This window comes from Micromys minutus, assembly GCF_963924665.1.
Source record: "Micromys minutus genome assembly, chromosome: 10".
NCBI lineage: Eukaryota > Metazoa > Chordata > Mammalia > Rodentia > Muridae > Micromys > Micromys minutus.
This window is the reverse complement of record NC_137979.1, coordinates 52,387,134-52,409,034: the sequence shown is the minus strand read 5'-3', so window position 1 is coordinate 52,409,034 and position 21,901 is coordinate 52,387,134. Positions and strand designations below refer to the sequence as shown.

Below are 21,901 nucleotides of genomic sequence, written 5' to 3'. Positions count from 1 at the left end.
GGAGGTGAACTGAGCTTGGAGAGAGATGGGGACCAGAGAATATAAGGGACCCTGTTCTGCCTTGATATGATCTATTAGAAAGGTATCCTTTTACTTTCCTGAAACAACATTTATAGGTAGTGACTTACATAGTTTTACAATTGGTAATCTAAAACTGAATAATTGGAAAATAATTTTTAAAAATTGAGAAGATCTTGCTGTATAGCTATGTAGACTGAGCGATGTGGCTCAGGTTGGCTTCAGATTTGTGTTCTTCTCACTTTGATTCCTTAGTACTGACATTTTAGACACTTAGTACATCCCAGTACCTGGGAGGCAGAGGCAGGTAGAGCTCTATGAGTTCAAGGCGAGCCTGGTCCACAATTGAGAGTTCCAGGACAGCCAGGGGCATTTAGAGAGCTCCTGCCTCAGACAACAACAAACCAAACCAAACAAATGAAACTATCTGGCATCTCTGGCCCTAGTCCCTGTGGCCATCAGGAAATGTGCTCACAGATTTCTGAGCATTTCCTAGTGAATGGTGTCCCTCCGCCTATAAAGAGTGCTCCATGGAAGGACATTGGAGGAATGGGAGAGTCCAAGCACAGGAGTGACAGACAGAAAGTGCTCTTGCCACCTCCACAGGTTGGCTCATTAACTTCAGTGTAATGGTGTGTGACTATGGGAACTTCACCAGTAGCATAAGGAGGAGACTCCACACTTGTGTTGGTGTCTTTGTGAGAACAGGACAGACTTGTCTGTCTGTCTTTCTGTCATGTGAGGGCATGATGAGAAGATGTCTCTAGTCATGAAGAGATTCCTGGACAAGAGCCAAGCTATGCTGGCATCCTGATCTCAGAATTCCAGCATCCAGACCTATGAAAAATAATTGTCAGTTGCTTAAGTCCTTCAGTCTGTGATGTTTTGATGTTTGAGCAGACTAGAGTACCTGTTATCTATAAACGAGTTTCCTTTAATATAAATATAACAGTAAATCTGACAGCTATATTTCTTTACTTTATTCTAATTCTCAATAACTACATAGAGAAACTTAAGATTTATTTAAAACTGTACTTCAGGGTTGGAGAGACAGCTCAGTGGTTAAGAGCACTGACTGCTCTTCCAGAGGTCCCGAGTTCAAATCCCAGCAACCACATGGTGGTTCACAACCATCTGTAATGAGATCTGATGCCCTCTTCTGGTGTGTCTGAGGATAGTGACAGTGTACTCATATGTAATAAATAAATAAATCCTTTTTTTTAAAAAAGCTGCATTTCAATAGCTGGCCAGCCAAATGATCTATCTTAACCTTCTATGTTAATTTGTCTACCTCCCAGCCCCATCCCATGACACTTGCATATTATTATTGCTCTGGCTCTTTGGGCTTCAGGCATATTTCCATGATCTCTTCCCAACAACCCCTTCTTCATGGCTCCAAATCCTCTCTCTCTTCCACTGGCTGGTGGACTTCCCTCTATTTTCTATTCTGCCCAGCCATTAGGTAATAAGCATTTATTGACAGGCAGAGTATAAATGGTAAGAATTGTTTACACAAAGTTGAGATAGGAGATTCTTGGTATGAGCATTATAGTGCCTTTCATGAATTCAAATAAGATATGAGGGCAGAGAAGTCAGTATTTGAAGAACACAAGGGTAACTTTACAGAGTGTACAAAAACATGCCTACATGTATCCTCCAGTTTGAGGATGAGCAATTCTGTGTAGACTAAGGCTGAACTGATGGGCTAGGAAGAAGTTGAGATGCTAGGCTTGGGCTTGAGACAATGGAGCGGGTGGGAGAAACCTAGAAATGCAAGCACAAGTATTTACCCTTCAAACTGGTGTTCTTCAGAGTACATATCTGGGATTATCTAAGATTTTATTTCATGGTTTCCTAACTGTTTACTTTTTCTAGTAGTCAAAAAAACCTACAAATATTTTCCCCCATATCCACACTGGTTTTTGGCAGGTACAGTTGCTCTCAACCAAACACATGTTTCTATTCCCAGTGACAAAGGTTCTTTTGCCAAAGTGGGGAATTATATATACCTAGTAGGAAAAAATGAGGCTTATGTGTTCTTGGTGCTAAGGTGCCTCGTGACATTTTTTTGCTCTAGGTGTGGTCTTCTCAAGCCTGGTTTATGCTGCAGCAGTCTTCACCTGCCTTTCAAATCTCCCCAGTGATCAGGCTTCTGCATGTTCATTTCTGCAGCTTCAGACCAGATGCCAACTATGTGTGGTTCTGCTCCACAAAAGCTTCACAAAGTTCGCCTTGGGCCCCTGGGCTGGTGATGCGCTCCTTTAATCCCACCACTCTGGCAGAGGCAGGTGGGGTTCGAGGCCTGTCTGGCCTACTGAGAGAATTCTAGTATAGCCAGAGGCACACAGAGAAACTCTCTCAAACTAACAACAACAAAAAACAGACAAACAAAACCCAAACAACAAAACAAAAACCTCCCAAAGCCGGAGTTGGCCTGTTGCATTCCCAGGACCAGTTTAGGGCTTCTTCTCTTCGTAAAAGCCCTTGTTGCTGCTGTTTTTTGGCACTCAGATTCTCTTCAGATTTTCAGTTCTTCTTTAATAGCCCAGCCATATTTCCCTCCCTCCATTTCTGTTTCAATAATGGTAGATACAAAGGACAGGGTCCAATTTAGAATAATTCTTACTAATCATAAAAACAAAGCCAAACACACACATGGCTGCTCTCGAAGCCAGACTCCATTGGAATCTAGGGAGTGGTTATCATTGGGGATTCTTAGTAGTGTTAGAATTGCTTAGTTGAAATTTGAAGACGGACGTACACATATACAACCACATGAATTTCCTGTTCTAGATGGGCGCTTCTTTCTGTACCTTTTCCTCTGCTGGCAGTCATGCAGCATACTCTCTGCTATCCTCTTACCTTCCAAATCTAACGGTCACTCCTCTCAGTCCCCAGTTCCAGGTCATAGCCAGGCTGTGGCATCTACCTCCTAGATTCATGTGGCAGTCTGCTGACCACCATCCTGATTCCCCACCGTCTCTTGCTTGTAATAGCCTCCCATTTGCCTGTCATACTGCTATTAGATTCACACACACACACACACACACACACACACACCCTTACTTACCCTTCCTTCAGGGACAGTTGTGCTGTCTCCAATGCTTGCCACCTCATGTGGGCTCTGAGATACTTTATTGCAACAAATGAAGGCCTTTCAGCTTGTGCTGAGGTTTATCTTCTTGCCAGACTTCTCTTCCTTGATGGAGCCTCTTGACCAATGAAGGGCTCAGTTAATATCTGAGGCATTTAATCCCAACTTAGTTCCCAGGACCCTTCTTTTTTTTTTTCTCCTAATTAACTTTTTTTGTAGTATTTCCTTTTAAATTTTGACTAAGACAAAACAAAAACAAAACAAAGACAATGGCCCTGGGAAAAAATGCACAGTTTGATTTAGTTTACAGCACAGAGATCCTTCTCTTAATGGGAGTTGTGCTCTCAGTTTCAGCAGTAAGTGAAGGAAGAAAGATCTTGCCCTTTTGCAGTTCTGAGGGGGTGTGGGTGTCCATGTTAGTATGGTTGGATAGGATATGCTATCACTGTAATGCTTCAAGGCTGGAATGTCTTCCAGTCCCCATGGCATCCATCCACCTGCTACTGGCCTTAGCTCCAGATCTTGAGGAAGCTGTCCCAGGACCCTGTTGCCACAGCCATACCATTATCAGTCACCCCCAAGCAGCTGACTCGGTTGTCATGTCCAGCTAAGACATCTGCTCTGTCAGCTTTGAGTGCATCCCAGGACCCTTCTGACCAAGTGTCTTTTGGGAATCCTTGGAAATGTGTGGGACTTACTTACCTCCTTGGATGCTGCATCTACCCCTGACAGTTGTACCACTGTGGTGGCAGGTAGTTCTGGTTTCTTGAATTTCACACAGCTGTTAGGCTGAATGTGTGTTCTGAGGAACAGTCAGAGATCTGCAAAAGCATGGCAGAGCATTAGATGGGGAAATTATGAAATGTAATATGACATTTTCTTAGTAGTTCTAATTGTTAAAGAATTCCCAGGTTTTGGATGGTATGTGTCCTCTTCCTTTCTGCCTCACTGCTCAAGTACAAGAAAGGTATTTATTTCTTCTCAGTATCTGGGGAGGATTAAAATCAAGTCTGACTTGAGGGGATTATGACAAAGCTTTTTGTTTGGTTGGTTTTATTTATTTTTGAGACAGAGTTTCTCTGTGTAGTTCTATCTGTCCCAGAACTCACGCTGCAGACCAGTCTGGCCTCGAACTCACAGAGACCCACTTGCTTCTGCCTCCCAAGTGCTGGGATTAAAGGTGTGCACCACAACTACACCTGACACTACAAACCTTTTTATTTCAGAAATGTATTGGGTTCGCTGTCTTTTCAGTGGTTCTAAGGATTGATACCAGATTCTCAAGCATTCTCGACAAGTATTCTACTGATAAGTTGTATCTCCAGCTTCCTTTTTACTTTTTATTTTGAGATAGTATCTCACTAATTATCCAGATTGGTCTAGATCTCATTTTGTAGAACCTGCAGGCCTTCAACTTTCAATTTTGCTGCCTTAGCCTCTTGAGTAGTTAGAATACAGTTATGTGCTATCAGGCCCAGCTAGCTCTCTGTCTTTGTCCTTCTGTCTGTCTGTCTCTCTCTCTGTTTCTCTGTCTCTCTCTGCACTTGTGTATGCACCTGTGTGCTCTCACCCATGTGTATACTTGTGTAAAGGTCAGATGTTGACTTCTCTCTCTTTTTTTTTTCTTCAAAAAGAAAGCATTTAATTGGGGCAGGCTTAGTTTTAGAGGTCAGTCCATTATCATCATGGTGGGAAGCATGGCAGCCTCCATGACACTGGAACAGTAGCTGAGAGCTTTACATCCTGATCTATAAGCAGGCAGAGAGGAAGAGGCCTGGAAACCTCAAAGCCCACCCCCAGTGACACACTTCCTCTAACAAGGCCACACCCACTCCAACAAGGCCACACCCCCTAAGCCTTCTGATGCTTTCAAACAGTTCCACTCCATAGTGGTTAAGTATTCGAATATATGAGCCTATTCATTCAAACTACCACACTACTCCAAGATATTGTGTGGTAAGGGGACTGATCTCAAAAGTCTCCATTATGCAGAGGAAATATTTTTTTCCTTGAGGAGAAAATACTCCATGAGGCTGACTATTTTGGAGAGTTAAGTAAACATTTAGTCAAATATACAGTGTTGGGCTCCAAGGACTAGGACAAATGGGGCAGAGACTACGGAAGGGGGTTGAGGGTAGGAAGGAGCAGTCTCTTGCTTCTGTGTTTCATTTCCCCAAGTGGACTTCCTGCACCCCAGCAGTGAATCGCAGACCCACAGTCCTATGAGTGACACTTGGTTTGGAAAGGGGCTTGGAGGAGTCAGATTTATTTGCCCTTCCCAATTTGGCTCTCTGTGGAAACCAAACTCTACTGCTAGCAAATACCCCTTACTCTGTATTCTGTAACATGTTAGCTAAGGGAAGAAAGGACGTCCTTGAAGGGCCCATCCCCTGGCTAAGGGATTGAATGAAGGTGGCCAAGGAGGATGTGCAGGAACTAGTTACTGTTATTGCAACCCTCTTGAAGTGTGGGTTGAAGGAGATCTGAAGGCTCAGCCACTGTAGCCAAAATCAAGATGATTACACTCTGGCCTCCTCCTCCTCTTCTTCATTTTCCTCCTTCCCCTTCTCCCCCTCTGTTAGTTCCTCCTCCTCTTCCTCATTTTCCTTTTCCTCCCCCTCTTTCTCCTCCTCTTCTCCCTTCTCCCCCACTCCTGTGCTTAATACCTGGCTCCTCACCTCATTCTTCTTCTTTCCCCAGGCCCTTTCCCTCCCTCTCTGTCCCCTTTTTCTTGGTCAGGACAGTGGCATTCCCTCCTGACCCTCTTCAGGAACAGTGCTCTAGTTCCTCTCACCAGGGCTGGAAATGTCCCTCAGGACATGGTGCCTGCTTCATGTCTCTGAGGAAGGCCGAGGTCACATGATGTTCTGCCCAGTTGTTCCTCTTCTCTGACTCCTCTCCTCATACCAGTTGCTTCCCCCAGGAACAAGGGTGGCAGTGTGGATGGGGACTTCACTGATGAGGAAGAAGTGGAAGATGATGCTCTGACAGATGAAGAACGTAGGTTTCCACAACAGTTCCAGATCTGGTGTCCAGGATATCTGAGACCCAGGGAGTTGTGAGCCACAGGCTGAGGACCCCTGATCTAAACACTGTTGAAGCTTCCAACCAGAGAGCAGAGGACATCTTTTCTTCTATAAATGTTTGTTCTTGGCTCTTTCAGGGTGTTTACAGTTTTACTCTGTAACTTCTTCACTTTCTTGGGCACCAACAATTTGAAGATGACTTCTGCATGCGCTAAGTCTGTGTCAGTTGCTTTTCACAGCTGTGTGACAATATGTTTCATTGGGCTGGTCTTAGCTCCAATTGGTCAGCCCCTCAGGACCACGTTTTCTTGACTCATCAGAGCATTTCAGATTACTTGGAGATACTTAAAGGGGTGTCTGACCAAATGCCATAGCATGTAGGTTGCCCTGGAGAAGTCTCTAGTTTGAGAGGAAGCTGGTTTCAGCGATTATGTGTGGAGCCTGATAGAGGTTGGGAGGTGAGAGTGTAGGAGGGTAGTACAACCTGTGCTTTACCTCTGTGTGCTTGGATGCCCAGGAGAACTGGAGTGTTCTAGAAATAGTGGTGTTCTTCTGGGGTACGGAAGAGAATTATCTTTCAAGGCTCTTTGAGCAGCAGTTAAATGAGCAGTGTGTTCTCAAAGGGTCTGTAATCAAAGGTTCTTAGTTCTTGCTACATGGAAGAAGTCTGCCTAGAGCCACCTAGAGAAAGTTGTTCATGGTTAACTATAGTTTGAAACGGTTCATTTTATTTTGATTGACTTCTTTAAGGCCCCTTTTCTCTTTAGCCAAGTTGTGTTGTCCCTGGTCGTCCCCCCCCCCCATCCTCTCTTACAGCATACCAGCCTGACCTGCTCCTGCTAGGGAAGTCTGGGTGGGGGTAGGGTGTCTCCAGTGTGCAGTTGCCCTGGGGAACTGGATGGTCAGACCTCCAGAGGTGTAGCACAGGTGAAGGTGGGGTAAGAATGCTTGTCTTCCAGCTTGTAGGAAAGGATTTCCTGAAATAGTTTCTCTGTTAGCCTTGTTTTAATCTTTTCATTTTAGAAAAGTTTTATATATACACACACACACAATTAAAGGGAACAATATCAAGAGAGTCTCATGTAGCCAGTGCCCAGCTGTAGAGAACACATGGCAATCTGCCCCTTCTCCTCCTCTTATTTTGAAGCAAATGCCACATCATCTTATCCATAAATGTAAGTAATTTTTAACGTGGATGAATAAACAGTGCTGTGCCTGGGCAGCTGCTTTTAACTTGTATTACGCAGGTGTTCACATGGGATTATCCTTTTCATTAGGAAAATTTGGCTGCATTCTACCTGCAGTAATCTAAATTGCTGATTGCCTTTCATTCTGCAGACTACGTTGCTCCCTGTATATTAAGAGGGCAAAGGCTTGGGCAGCAGCCCCTCAGAGACGTGCCCTCTGGTTAGTCACTAATATATGTGAGCTTTCTCTATTTGTTGTGTGTGTTTTCCAGCAAACAAAATACGTAGACCTTGGCCCACAGTATTTGGAATTCAGTAAAATCCTGAAGTAGCTGATACTACATGAAATAAAGAACTTGTTCCTTGGGAAACATAGGAGGTCCATCATGCAGTTGACCAAGTGCACAGCCGGAAGTGTGTTTCTTATTTCCCGGAAAAAGGGCTATCTGAGTGGAGACTGAGGGTGAGCTGACTTTGATGTAGGTGAGCACAAGATGAACATGAAAGCCCACGAGAAGTTGATGGAAGAGTCACTCAAGAAATCATGAGAAGTGGGCCTGCAGTCGACAGATGTCAAACATCATGCTTGAACAACTTGGTAGTTTTTAACCTCAGATTATGCTACCTTCATTTTGATGGTATTATATCTTTGTGAAGCCAAGTTTTTGGCAGTTGCTATGACAAAATTCCAGTACCATGTGAAAATGTGTTAAATAGTAATGAGGGTGGCCATATCCAGTTTATTCTAAGATTTGAAAATTGTATAGTACTTGACAGATACACACATTCTGTAGTTAGTAATTATGCTTAAGAATGAAAAAAATTCACTTTGTGTGTGTGTGTGTGTGTGTGTGTATATATATATATATATATATATTTTTTTTTTTTTGCCCCATGGCTTCTCTGTTATTAAACCCTAAATACTAAGTTTCTCAGACTTATCTACTCAGGAAATGGGACTGTTTGAAATTTCTTTGGGGAAATTGCTGAGACATGAAGGTTCTATGAACATGAAGGATGGTAGAAGGTAGAAGACATTCAGTACTGGAGAAGGAGCCATTGGAGGATTTGGGGCAGGAGAAGACATGTGCATTACTTTAGTCAAGGCCAGCTCTCTTAGACAGCAGTGAATGTGGGTCTGAAAACCAGGGAGACTGAGATGGGGAGCTGGTGTGGAGACCAGTCGGAGAGTTGTCTGTCTGTCTCTCCTTTTTTTTTTTTTTTTTTTTTTTTCTTTTTTGAGACGGGTTTTCTCCATGTAGCTCTGGTTGTCCTGGAACTCACTCCATAGACCAGGCTGTCTTCAAACTCAGAAACTGTTGTACCCCAGGGAGGCTCAATGTCCGAAATGCCTAGAGACACAGAGACGGAGAGCAATGCAAGAGGTGTAATTCTAGTATACTGGGGACATCCTGTAATCGGGACAGTTCCCAAAACACACCTTTTATACATTTTTTGTGAAGTAGGATTAACACAGCATGAGTCGGCTACTTCCTCATTTGTGGTCAGTGTTGACTTTTCACACAATTGGAGCCCCCTGGAGGAGTGATACTGCTATCTGGCTACAGCTGTCACACCCATTTGGGGGGTATGGCAGGAAGTTCCTAGCATTGTGGAGTCCACAATTGGAGACCCTTTGAGGAATGGTACTGCTGTCTGGCCACTTCGGGGGTATGGCAGGAATGGGGTCTTCAGGCACGTCCACATCTGGCTCTGCTTCTTCCTTCCTCTCAGTAATTACAGGCGTGACTCACCAGATCCTCCTTGTCCCTTAGGGCCCCACAAAACCAGCCTGCCTCTGCCTCCTGCGTGCTAGGTTAAAGGTGTGCACCACCACTGCCTAGCAGCTTTCTCAGTTTTAAAGTGATAAGATGGAAAGGAGGGGGGTAAGTTCCAAAAAAATATTTAGTAAGTCAAAATTTACAAAACATGGAATCTAATTGAATGGGAATATTAGAAGAAAGTAATACTGAGAAAAGGAATGTTTCAGATTATGTGCCTGGGTGGTACTGAGACTCCAGCCCTGTGCCTGGGTAGTACTGAGACTCCAGTCCCTCTGGGGTTAGTGAGGAGCAGGTGCAAGGTAACATTGCCAGTGCCAGGGGAAGACCTGGTGAGAAGGATTTGAGAGTATTTCTGAGGTTTGCTCTGGAAAGGTTACTGTGGCGGTGTGATCCTGACAGAGAAAGGACTGAGAAAGCATAGGTGAGAAGGTAGACAGGGAGCTTGAAGCAGTGCTTTCCTGTAGGGCCAGCACTTGGCATATGTAGCCAGAGAATTCCTGCCCCTCAAGCCTGGACATTAGCGTTTCAAAAGCCTTATGGGTTACTGTTGGGTGCTGTAGGTAGGTGTGAAATACTTTGGCAATTTCTTGTCAAATGTAAATAACAAGGACCAGTCAGTCCACTCTTAAGTAGTTTCCCAGAGGAAAGATAAAAAAAAGTTCAAAGGAGGACCCATGTTAGTAGTTTTATTTCACAATAACTCAAATGTCCCTCAACAAATTAACAGGCAAAAAAAAAAAAAAAAAAAAAAAAAAGGTGGCACATTCCTAAGGCAGAATGCTACTCTGTAATCTTAGTGAGACCTAGGGATGCCTTTCAAAACCAGTGTACAATGAAAAAGAATCTCCACACAAATAATTTTATCAGTGGTTGTTTGGGGGTGGGGAAGATTTGGGAATATTGATTCCATAGGGGTGTAAACAAGTGTTTGGGGTAACGGAAATGGTCTATGACCCTGAAGTTAGTGACATGGTTACACAGCTTTCCAAGATAATTTAAACTGTATATGATGCATTTTATACAGAATGTATGTAGTCATATATGTGCACACTATTGCCCCAAATGATTGCAGTGTTTTCTTTCTTTCTTTCTTTCTTTCTTTCTTTCTTTCTTTCTTTCTTTTCTTTTCTTTTTTTTTTTTTTTTTTTTTTTTTTTTTTTTTTTTTTGGTTATTTTGAGACAAGGTTTCTCTGTGTAGCCCTTGGCTGTTCTGGAACTCACACTGTAGACCAGCCAGCCTGGAACTCAGAGAACTGTTTACCTTTGCCCATGAATGCTGGGCGCACCACAAATGCCCAGTTGATTGCAGTGTTTTCAACAGTGTTCAGAGGCCTGCGTTGAGGAAAGAGGGTCATTAGAAAGATCTGGGGTTCACAGTTGGAACAGATATGTTGGGTAATTAGAAGTGATCATTGATGGATATGTGAACTGAATAAGAAGTAGGAAGTAAATTAATGCCTTTTAATTACTTCAACAAATGCATTGAACATCTGCTACGTGTCAGATTATTTTAGGTAGTGAGAATGTGGCAGACAGTAGAAGATAGTATCTAGAATTAGACACTAACAAACCAATAACAGAATACCCATAATTTAAGAGGGGACAAGTGCTCCAGGAAGGATTTTGCAGAGGGTGTAGGAAATCCTGAGGGGTAGAGATAGTCATGAAAGACCTTTGAGGTATGGCATCTGGTCGAAGGGAAGAGAAATGCAGGGGCTCTGAGGCAGAGGTGCTTCGCAGGGTGCTGTGGAGTCTTTGAAAGCAGCATGCTGGGCTAGAGGGAGGAATCCACCAAAGGGTTTCCAGTCCTAGAAGTGTGATCTGAGCATGTCTTTAGGAGGATCATTGTTCTCTGTTTGACAGCATTGAAATCAAGTCTTGCCAAGCAGAGGGCACTCAGGAGGCAGAGTCAGGCAGATCTCTAGAGTTTGAGGTTAGCCTAGTCTACAGAGGGAGTTCCAGAATACCCAGGGCTACACAGAAAAACCCGCTCTTCAAAAAAACAAAAACAAAACAAATAAAAATAAAGTCTTATAATTATTTAATCTATATTTACTCCATATAAAGATGTTCCATGAGGGGCTAGAGAGATGGCTCAGCAGTTAAGAGCACTGTTTGTTTTTCCTGAGGACCCTGGTTCAATACCCTAGCAAGTAGGTCTGCCTCTCTATAACTCCAGTTCCAGGGGATCTGACACTCTCACACATATATACATTCAGGCAAAATACTAATGAACATAAAATAAGAATAAAATTTTAAAAGATGCTCCATGAAATTGGTGTAATTGATAAATAAGTAGTAATGAAGTTTATTTTAAATCAGTTACTTGATATAGTTTTTCCATTTGTTTAAAGCATAAGTAAATTTACATACCAATGAGAACAAAGTTGTTATTGTTTTTTACATAAAAGAATTAAGTCTTGTATGTTGTTGTATATGTATGTATACATAATACACACACACCACACACACACACACACACACACACACACACACACACACACAAAAGGAGGTAGGCCTTGGATATCCTTTATTGCTTTCTGCCTTACTCCTTTGAGGCAGCATCTCTCCTTGAATATGGAGCTTATACTTTTTGGTTAGACAGGCAGCCAGCATAATGCAGGGTCACAGATGTGCTGGACATTACATCCACCTGCTGCAAGGGTGCTGGGTCTATACTCAGACGCTCATGGTTGCACGGCAAGTGCTCTTAACCACTGAGGCATTTCTCTGGCTCCAAGAATTAAATCTTTGAAGAAGATAGAGTATGTGTGTTGGGGTGTTGGGGCATGCTCTCAATATGTATATATACTTAGAACATGAAAATATCCTTATGTTGTACAGTACCATGTACAGTGAGGATACACTATGAAAGAAAATACAGAAACATGAAAACTAAAGGTACCTTTCTAGAGAAGGAAAAAAGTCTTGGCTGAACATTTGACATTGCAGGACATGGGGCATCTTCAACATTTTTCAATTGATTAATATTTTGATTTTATAACTGACATTACTGAACCCACTTTACCCAAATCTGTAGTATAAAATGATAGAAGTATATTTAGTGTCATTTCTGAAATGGTTGGGAATCTTTGCCTAGCAGGGCAAAGTTAAATTAAATTAATGATTTTTTTTTAATGAAACTAATGTCAGTGACTCAAACATCAGTTTTTAATATTTATTTGTTTATTTACTTTGAGATAAGGTCCTATTCTGAGCCATTGCTGGCCTGGAACTTGCTATGTAGACAGTGTCGTCCTCAACTCAAGGAATTCATGCCTGTCTCTGTTGCCTGAGTTTTGGGATTAAAGGTTTATGCCACCAAACCTGGCTCAAACATCAATTTTTAAGTCAAACAGTAATTTAATTCAATACAATCTAAAGATAATAGTATTTTGATACATTCGCAGCGTGTAAAAAAAGTAGGAAAATATTAATGGCTTTTGTTTTTTAATTATGTAATCTGTATTAAAGCATGTTTCTTTTGTTATTGGTAGTAGGGTTTATTGTTGTTGTTGTTAATTTGTTTGCGATACTCTCAGTTAACCCAGGCTGCCTTAAAATTTACTATTGTGCAGCTAGAGATGACCTTTGAACTCCTGATTCTCTCCACTGTACCACCTCCCAAATTTGGGTATTGCAGGTGTACACTACCGTAATTGACTTTAAACCGTTATTTTTCTGTGAGAGCAGAAAACTTTGAACATACATACAATGAGAATGGACAGTGTTATGTAACATCCAGGCTCTGATTTGAGCCACAGTGTTTCAGGCAGTATTAGCTGATGCTGTGTGGCCGGATGGAAAGGAGCAAAGTATATCTGTATATTTAGGACCAAGGCTGCAGTGAGGTTGTTCACGGGTGAGGGCTGCCAAGGACACCTCGGTGTTCAGAAACTTTCGCTGTTGTCAAAGTCTGCCTGACCCCCACATTCAATTATGTAGTCCCCTGAGGGTTTAAGGAAGTTGGGGATGTCATCTGTATGTCTGTCTCTCTGAATGTGTTTCTTGGGCTTTTTTGTTTGCTTGCTTGCTTTGTTCTATTCTGTTTGATTGACTGTTTTTCCTTCCTTTCTTCTGTCTTCTTTCTTTTACATCCCTACCACAGTTTCCCCTCCCTCCTCTCTTCCTAGTCCTCCCCTTCCAATATTCACTCCTCATGCTCTCTTCAGGAAAGGGCAGGCCTCCATTGGCACATCAAGTTGTAATAAGACTAGGTACCTCTTCTCCTCTAAGGCTAAGCAGCCTAGTAGGAGGAAAGGATCCCCAAACTGGGCAGCAGTCCCCGCTCCCAGTGTTACAAGACCCTCAAGACCAAGCTACACAGCTGGAACATATGTACAGAGGCCAGTCCCTGTGAGCCCCTGTGAGCACAGCTTAGTTGATTCTGTGGGGTTTTTGTTTTTTGTTTTTTGTTTTTTTGTGGTGTCCTTTACCCCTCTGGCTCCTATAATCCAATTTGTTTTCTATAAAGGGGTGTGGGGCTGGAGTTGGATGGAAAGTGGAGAGGTTCTGGGAAGAGATGAAGGAGGGAAAACGTGACAAGAATATATTATATGAAAAACTATTTTCAAAATAAACAAAAAACAAGATATAGTATAATCAAGAAGCCAGTGTTTGAAGATGGAGGGAGTAATTTGGAGGGCAGAGGCTGAGGTTCTGGTAGCACCTAGTGGAAATGTCCAGTTGATTCTGAAAAAATAGCTCCAAGTAGGGACCTAGGCCGGCCTCCACCTAGTAGTTAGAGGCCCTTCCAGATGGAGTGAGGCAATCCTCGCTACTGTTGGAGAGAGGAGCATTTTTACATTTGTGTACTGATGAACTCAGACAAGAAAGTATGAGCATCTGCTTTCCCAGTTTAGATTAGCACAGTAAGGTAGTGAGTGTCACCTGTCCTGGCCCAGGATGCAGACACCAGCAGGTAGAGTTTAATCCAGGACAACAGTTAGCAGGTTGGTTTCTTCCCAAGGTAATCTTGGGAGAGGCCCAGCATTGTTTTCAGTGGTATTTTCCCATAGCATTACCCATAACCTCACCTTTTCCTCGGTTACACCCATTTTACTTTTTTTTTTTTTTTTTTTTTTTTTAATTATTATTTCTGTAAGTAAAACAGCTCAGTGAGGCTGGTGTTTACCCTTATCTGGCTCGGTATGGATGGACTGGCCTATTTTGTAGGAGTTCACAGCCTTATGGTTGCCTAGGGTATTTTTTTTCACTGCCTGAAACTTGTAAGCAAGAAAGAAGCTTGTCTGATCATTAGTAAATCAAAAACCTTGTTCCCTGTTGATCTTTCATCACATTTTCAATTGATTTTTGTTTTTGTTGGGGGGGGGTCACAAAAATGTTTATTTTTAACCTTTATTAATGTAAACAATTCCAAGCATACATATAGAAAATAGTGAAAAGACTTTTGTCCCTGACTCTTTCTAATATGTCACCAGCAGTCTGCTGCTTTTTACTAATCTGTCCCATACACATCTCTTTTCTGTATTATTTTCAAGCAAATCTTGGATCTTCCTTGCACCAGACAAGGTCTCACTAGCTCAGGCTGATCTTGAACTTGGAATTCTCCTGCTTCATGCTTACAAATGCCAGAATTACATGCATATATCACCATGCCTAGCTACCATTTGTTCTTTAAGAAGAAAAGTATCTGTAGAATAAGCCATTGTTTGTTTGTTGTTTAAGATTTATTTACTTATTATATATAAATATACTGTAGCTGTCTTCAGACACACCAGAAGAGGGCATCAGATCTCATAACAGATGGTTGTAGGCCACCATGTGGGTACTGGGAATTGAACTCAAGACCTCTAGCAGTCGGTGCTTTTAACCCCTGAGCCATCTCTCCAGCCCCAGAACAGGCCATCAGTACACCGCAGAAGCTGAGTAGCACTTTGCCTGCCTCTGTCAGCAGTATCTTAATAAATGAGTGTATAATCTGGTGCACCCCTTAGCAGAAGCGTGTCCAGGTGTACCCTGTTATACTGAGTAGTATAACAAGTGTGAAGGAAACCACGTGACCACACCCCTAGAGTTCATCTTTTCCTAAGACTAGAAAGCAAGAATGTTTCTTCAACACTGATCTTGTTGGCAGAGGGAGCCTTCTGTTTTCCACTGATATTCTATGACTTATGATGCAGGGTACATCTTAAGACCCCAGGCCCCCAAAATCAAAGGGCCGGTAGATAAGCCATAAAAAGCTAGGGAAATCTGCCTCTGAAGTCCAGGAAACTGAGCAAACATTGCACAGCAGAGATCAGGTAGGCTATGAGTAGGAATTCAAACACTTTAACATCATGTCTTCTTACTTTTGTAATTGCTAGATTTTTAGCAGTACCTTCTCCCTCTGTTTTACCTGTGGCACCATTAAGTGGCTGAAGCGAGCAAAAAAAAATGGCTTTTTACAGTGCTGTGCTTTCTCTGGAGTCTGGCATTCTTGCTTTTGCTGGCTTTTATGGCTTGCAGGGCTTTGGGGCTGAGTTGGAGATCCTGGGCCTTAATTGCACCTTGCCTGCTTTATTTCAGTTGAGTGAGTGTCGTGTGTCTTTATTTCCTGTCTCTTGCATCAGTCTGTTTGTGAGAGTGTACTGAGAGGTGATTAATGGGAAAGATAAACATGTGCTTACTGACTGAAAGTTCACCTTGTTTCCTGCGGGTTCTCTGGTTTAGTGAATTTGTTTGTTTGCTGCCTGCAGACCACATCTGGTGTGTGTCTCTGTTGTAAGCAGTGTCAGCATATGATAAGGCTTGAAAGACTACTTCACAGGAGAGTCCCAAGTGACAAGAAGATCAGACAGCTGTCTGTCACCACAAGCCTCCTGAGTCTAGAACTCTGCATACAAAATCTTGTGAAAATGTTTCTCTCTGGAGAACCTCTGAAGAGAAATTCAGCCAGATTTTATGACTATAAACATAGAAATTCCTGCTGTACACAGAGAAGAAAAAAAATTTTTTTTTCTAATTGAAAAAGTAAAATCCAATCGTGTAGAAAATTTGAAAAAAATAGAAAAGGTGAAATTTGGTCATGCTTTTAAAAAGATCATTAATATTTTTGATATTTCCATCTAGTGTTTTTCTGTTGTACTGAAGGTTTTCTGTATTGTTACATTATAACCTATGTAAATGTACTTTTTACCTGACTATAGACTACAGAAGCAGAAAAACTTAGGCTTATTAGCACTGGGCCTGATGATGTACAACTTTAATCCCAGCACTCAGGAGGCAGAGGCTGATATTTCTGTGAGTTCAAGGCCAGCCAGAGCTAGTCAGACCTTGTCTCAAAACAAAACAGAAAACAAAAAAAACAACTAAAACAAAATTTTGTTAAACTTTTTAGAGGCCTTAATTTTCTGCCAAACAGATAATACTTATTTAATTTATAATGCTATTGTGAACATCTTTGTACAAATAGCTTTTCTTGTACTTTCTACTATTTTAAGCTAGATTTTACAGAAATACAATTAGTGGATCAAAGAGAATCAATACGTGAAGCCATTGAGACTGCTACAAGCTGCTGCAAGGGCTTTTACTAAACAGTTAGCATCAGTTGTGAGTGTGGCATTTCCTAATGGGAATATCTACTCCGACCCTAGGTTTCCCAATAGCAATTAATGACTCAGATTTTAGAAATTCCTGTGGTGGGGACTGGAGAGATGGCTCAGGGGTTTAGAACACTGTCTGCTCTTCTAGAGGACCTGGCTTTATAATACCAACATGCATATGGTGATTCACAACCACCTGTAACCCCACTGCCAGGTTTCCAATGCTCTCTTCTGGCCTCTGCAGACACTTTTTATGAACATGGCACAGAGACATACATGTGGGCAAAACACACATTTGTATTTATTTACATTTATTATAAAATAAAAGTAAATATTTAAAATGTTTCGTTAGATTTATTTATTTTTATGTGTGAATGTTTTACCTGTGTGGGTATATGAACCATGTATGCTTGGTGCCTTCAGAGGGTAGAAGAGGGCATCAGATCACCTGGAATTGGAGTTATGGACGGCTGTGAGCTGCCATGTTGGTGCTGGGAATCCAACGTGGGTCCTCTGCAGGAGCAGCAAATGCTTTGAATCACCCAGCCTTCTCTCCACCCACTCTATGTACCTTAGCTTGTACTATGTTCACTTAGTAAGAATTGTCAGCACACACCTTTGTGCCTCGTTGTGTTTCTGAAGCGTCCTCACATGACTTATACAGTGCAGGTCAGCCTTAGTTCTTGCTACAGCTTGTAAGTTGGTCCTGGGAAACCTCCAGGGCCCTGACATTTCAGGGCCCTTCTGATGATACTTCTTGTTCTTTTGCACAGATCCAGTCCTGCAGGTTCCAACACACGTGGAAGAGTAAGTTTCCTTTTCTCCTTAGTATTTCCTTCTGACTTACCATCCCATTTAGTTGCTGGGCACAAATATATGCTCAAGTTTAAAGTGTAACAAGGATTTTTAAGACATAGACGTTTTCAGGTGGTATGACAGAAACCTCTGTTCCTTGGGTGAGGAAGAAGACAGTTGTATTTAAAAGGGTTGATTGTTAATGTAATGTGTATGATGGTTTGCATATGCTTGACCCAGGGAGCGGCACTATTAGAAGGTGTGGCCTTGTTGGAGTAGGTGTGTTGCTGTGGGTGTGGGCTTTAAGACCCTCAACCAAAAATTAAAAAAAAAAAAGGCCTTCATTCTAGGTGCCTGGAAGAAGTCAGTACTTTTTAAAAAAAAAAAAAAAAAAAAAAAAAAAAAAAAAAAAAGATTTATTGATATATGTAAATACACTGTAGCTGTCTTCAGGCATACCTGAAGAGGGCATTGATCCCATTACAGTTAATTGTGAGCCATCATGTGGTTGCTGGGACTTGAACTCACGACCCTTGGAAGAACAGCCAGTGCACTTAACCTCTGAGCCATCATCTCTCCAGCCCTACTTATTAATTTTTAAAGACAAATTTATTTGTTTGTTTGCTTGTTTTATGTGTATGGTTGTTTGGCCTCTGCATATTTATGTATCACATGGCCCATGTGAGGTCAGAGAGGGCATCAGGTTTCCTGGGATTGGAGTTAACAAGGTGGTTGTGAGTCACCGTGTGGGTTCTGGGAATGGAACACGATCTTCTAGAAGAGTAGACAGCTCTTAACCTCTGAACCCATCTCTCCAACCTCTGGATCTCTCTTTATTCACCATATCACATCAGAGAAAGGAAAGGTGAAGGTAACCTGTTTTTAGAATGTGTGCACATTCAAGGGAGTATTGTCACCTGTAAGAGCCTGAAATGATGGAACAACCTAAGTTGAGAAGAGATTAGAAAAAGGGTTCCTTGTCGGCACTAATTAGAGTTCCTTCTTTATCACATTCACCTGACACAAGACCCACCTCTCGTTTTCTTGTGGGATCCTACTGACGGGCCTCGGTCTGTCTCCCTAGCGTGTTCTCTGAGTCTGCATTTATTGCTGCCATTGAAGAAATAAATGTTTGTTGAAAATGACAAGTAGATACTGGCAACACTAATTAGACTTATTGGATTGTTTTTTAAAGATTAAGAAGAGGGCAGCTGAGATAGCTCGGCAGTTAAGAGCACGTACTGCTTGCTCCTGCAGAGGACTGGGATTTAGTTCCCAGCGTGCACATAGTAGCTCACCACCGTCTGCATCCCCAGTTCCAGGAGACCAGCAGGCATACTTTCGGTGCATATACTTGGCAGGAGAGGTGTAGGAGTAGATGAAAGGGGATGTGGCAAATGGACAGGATCAAAACATACCATATGTACATTTATGAAAGTCTTTAAAAATAAATAAAACTTTGGATTTGGTCTGAGATGCATGCAACTGTTTCTGTTAAATATTAATTGTCGATGTCCAGGTACAGTGGACATGGAAGTTAAAAATAGATTTGCTAAGCCCTTTTCATTGATTTCATCATCATTCACAGTATGTGACTTTTCTTTCTCAGGTTATTTTTCTCCACTTAAGTAGAATATGTACCTCCATGGGGTATTTTAATTGTATGTGACTGATGTGGAAAAAGCAGTTGGTAAAGTTGCCTTCCACATACTCATTTGTCCCCCATGCCATAGCTCTGCATAGTTTTGATCATTTTGGTCTTTTGGTCTATGTCCTGGGCTATAGTTTATCATTGACATTTTTTATTTAATTTCTAGGCCTGCTTTCCTCCCAGACCCCAATGATGGCAGTCTATACACACTTGGAGGCAAGAACAATGAAGGCCTGACGGTGAGAATATTTAGCTTCTTTGTATACTCTGAGGTTCCTAACTGTGACCTTACCTGCTTCTCTATGTGAGAGCACCTGGGAGCTTTATGCAAACTGCTAGGGATTCTGATTCCGATAAACTGGTATAACATCACTGCCTTTGTAGAGCTTCCTAACTTAGCTTTTTTTCCTAATTTGTGTGTGTGTGTAGTATGTGTTCGCATATTCGTGTTTATGAATGCATGTGTGTATGTCACAGTACATATATAGAGTCAGAAGACAGCCTTAGGTGAGACAGGCGGTTGTTTTCCCACTCTGTAGCCAGGATAGTTGACCTACAGACTTCGAGTGACTCTCCTCCCTCTGTCTCCCATCTCTAGGTAGGACTGTTGGGATTATAGACATGCAAACTACGTGTCTGGCATTCAAGTGCACTTTGGGTGTTTGAACTCAGGGCCTCATGCTTGCACGGCAAGCACTTTTACCTGCTGAGGAGCTATCTCTCCAGCCCCTAAATGAGCTTTTGATTGTATAGCCATAGCTCAGAATCCCAGACACATACCAGCAGATGCTGCTGTCCAGACAGTACATTGGAGGTAGAGAGGGCTCACCATAGTGACATGCTTACTCTAACTAGAGACCTTAAACTTGAGAGCAAGAAATGTAGTTTGAAATACTGTTTACTGGATTAACTGTTTACAGACTCTAGTTAAAGACACTTTGTACCAATGCTGCTAATCCAGGTTGGATCCCCAGGACCCACGTGGCGGAAGGAGAGAACTGACTCCTAAGTTGTTCTCTGGCCTCCACATGTGTGCTATGGCACACATTCAATCCTACGAACAGCACACACAGATAAAGAAATGTCATAAAAAAAGTTTTAAAAAGTCTCCACCCATCTCATATCAGAGAAAAATGTTTCTTTTTTAGGGAAAGCATGTGATACCTTGCCACTAGCTCCACTTGGGATTCTAGACCAGTAATTCTCAATGTTTGCTACACATTATAATAACCTGAGGTATGCTTTAAAAAAAAAAAAATTACTGAGCCTGTTGGGCTCAAGAGATGACTCAGAGCACTGGTTGCTCTTGCTTTTCAGAGGACCTAGGTTCAACTCCCAGCGTCAACACAGCAGCTCAACCATTTACTCAACCAGTAACTCCAGTTCCAGGGCATCTGTTGCCTTCCACTTACCTCGGGCTCTGCATGCATATGATATACAAAATAATTTGACAGACATTTGTACATGTAAAAATAAATAAAACATTTAAAAAAAAAAGACATCCCAAACCTAGCCAGATTTGGGTATGCATGTCCTTAATACTAGCACTTAGGAGGCAAAGGCAGATCTCCGTGGATTTGAGTATAGCCTGGTCTACCTGGAAAGTTCCAGATCAGCTCAGACTATACAGTAAGACTATACAGACTATATACTAGGGATATATAATGAAAGCCTGTATATACCTACAAAAAGACAACCTAGGTCTTAGTCCCACTCTTGATCTAAGTTATTAGTCTTTTTAAGTTCTCCAGAAAAGAAAATTTATAAATTAATCCACATAGATGACCACCTGATTTGTAACAAATATTTGTAACACTCTGGCAGGGGGTACGGTTTTTAATAAATAGTGTACATCTTGGGATGGGAATATGGCTCAGTAGGAAAACACTTGCCTTGCATATATATATAGAACTCTAGCTTTGCTCCCCAGCACAAGGGGGTACAAAGAGATCAGTGGGTATCTATATAGAAATAAGATATCTTAAGTATACATTCATCGAAATAAAAATCAGTTTCAGACAAATCATGTATTTATTAATAAAAGTCCTGTGTGCTATTAGGAAAAAAGACAAATTGTTAGGCATGGTGATGCACACCTTTCTTTCCAAGTAGAGGCAGGGGCAGGCAGATCTCTGAGTTTGAGGCCAACCTGATGGGTCTATATAGTGGGTTGAAGACCAGCCAGGGCTACAGATTGAGACCCTGTCTCAAAACACCAAAAAACTCAAAAACAAAAAACCAAAAACCAAAACACACAAGCCAATAGAAAGGTAGAAAAGTGTATTCAAATGCTGAATAGATGCATGAAGAAGTGTCATTAGGAAAATACAAATTGAAGTCATAAGGCCAGCTTCTACCCGGTGTAGGTATGAAGACTGGAACATCTAGCAGAAGAAAGAGGAACCTCATGTTTGTGGAGATGCCAATAACCAGAACACTGTCCATGGGGAGGTGCAGGCAGTACAACTGGCTCAGCAGCAGCATATGTGACAGAACCTACTGTAGGCACACATTTTTTTGCATCTTTTAAAAAGTGTTCAACCTTCCCACTAGAGGTAGTGGAAGTTTTTAGGATATGGGGGAAGTGGACCTGTTTAGCAATAGTTCTTTGGGGGTGAGCTTGATCTTTGGCAGCAGTTCAGACCCATAGCAAAGACCAAGTGTGACTCAGCTGCTGCAGACCAGTCCCTCTAGGCAGGCAGACACCAGGCGTGAACCAGCAGCTGTAGTTCAGTCCTGGAGAAACCTCCAAGTTCCTCTCAATGGCAGCTTTACCACAAGTGGAGTTTAACGACTCTGTGT

The 21,901-nt window shown here is 42.0% G+C and overlaps 1 protein-coding gene across 1 annotated transcript in view; it reads left to right on the top strand.

Moving 5' to 3' along the window:
* The window catches only part of ERN1 (endoplasmic reticulum to nucleus signaling 1), an 86,070-nt gene that overhangs the window by 29,807 nt on the left and 34,362 nt on the right, over positions 1–21,901 (top strand). Inside the window, exons 3-4 of the mRNA XM_080924664.1 lie at positions 17,427–17,460; positions 19,266–19,338. Of these exons, the coding sequence (XP_080780790.1) occupies positions 17,427–17,460; positions 19,266–19,338 (107 nt within the window). The remainder of the gene's footprint in view (positions 1–17,426; positions 17,461–19,265; positions 19,339–21,901) is intronic.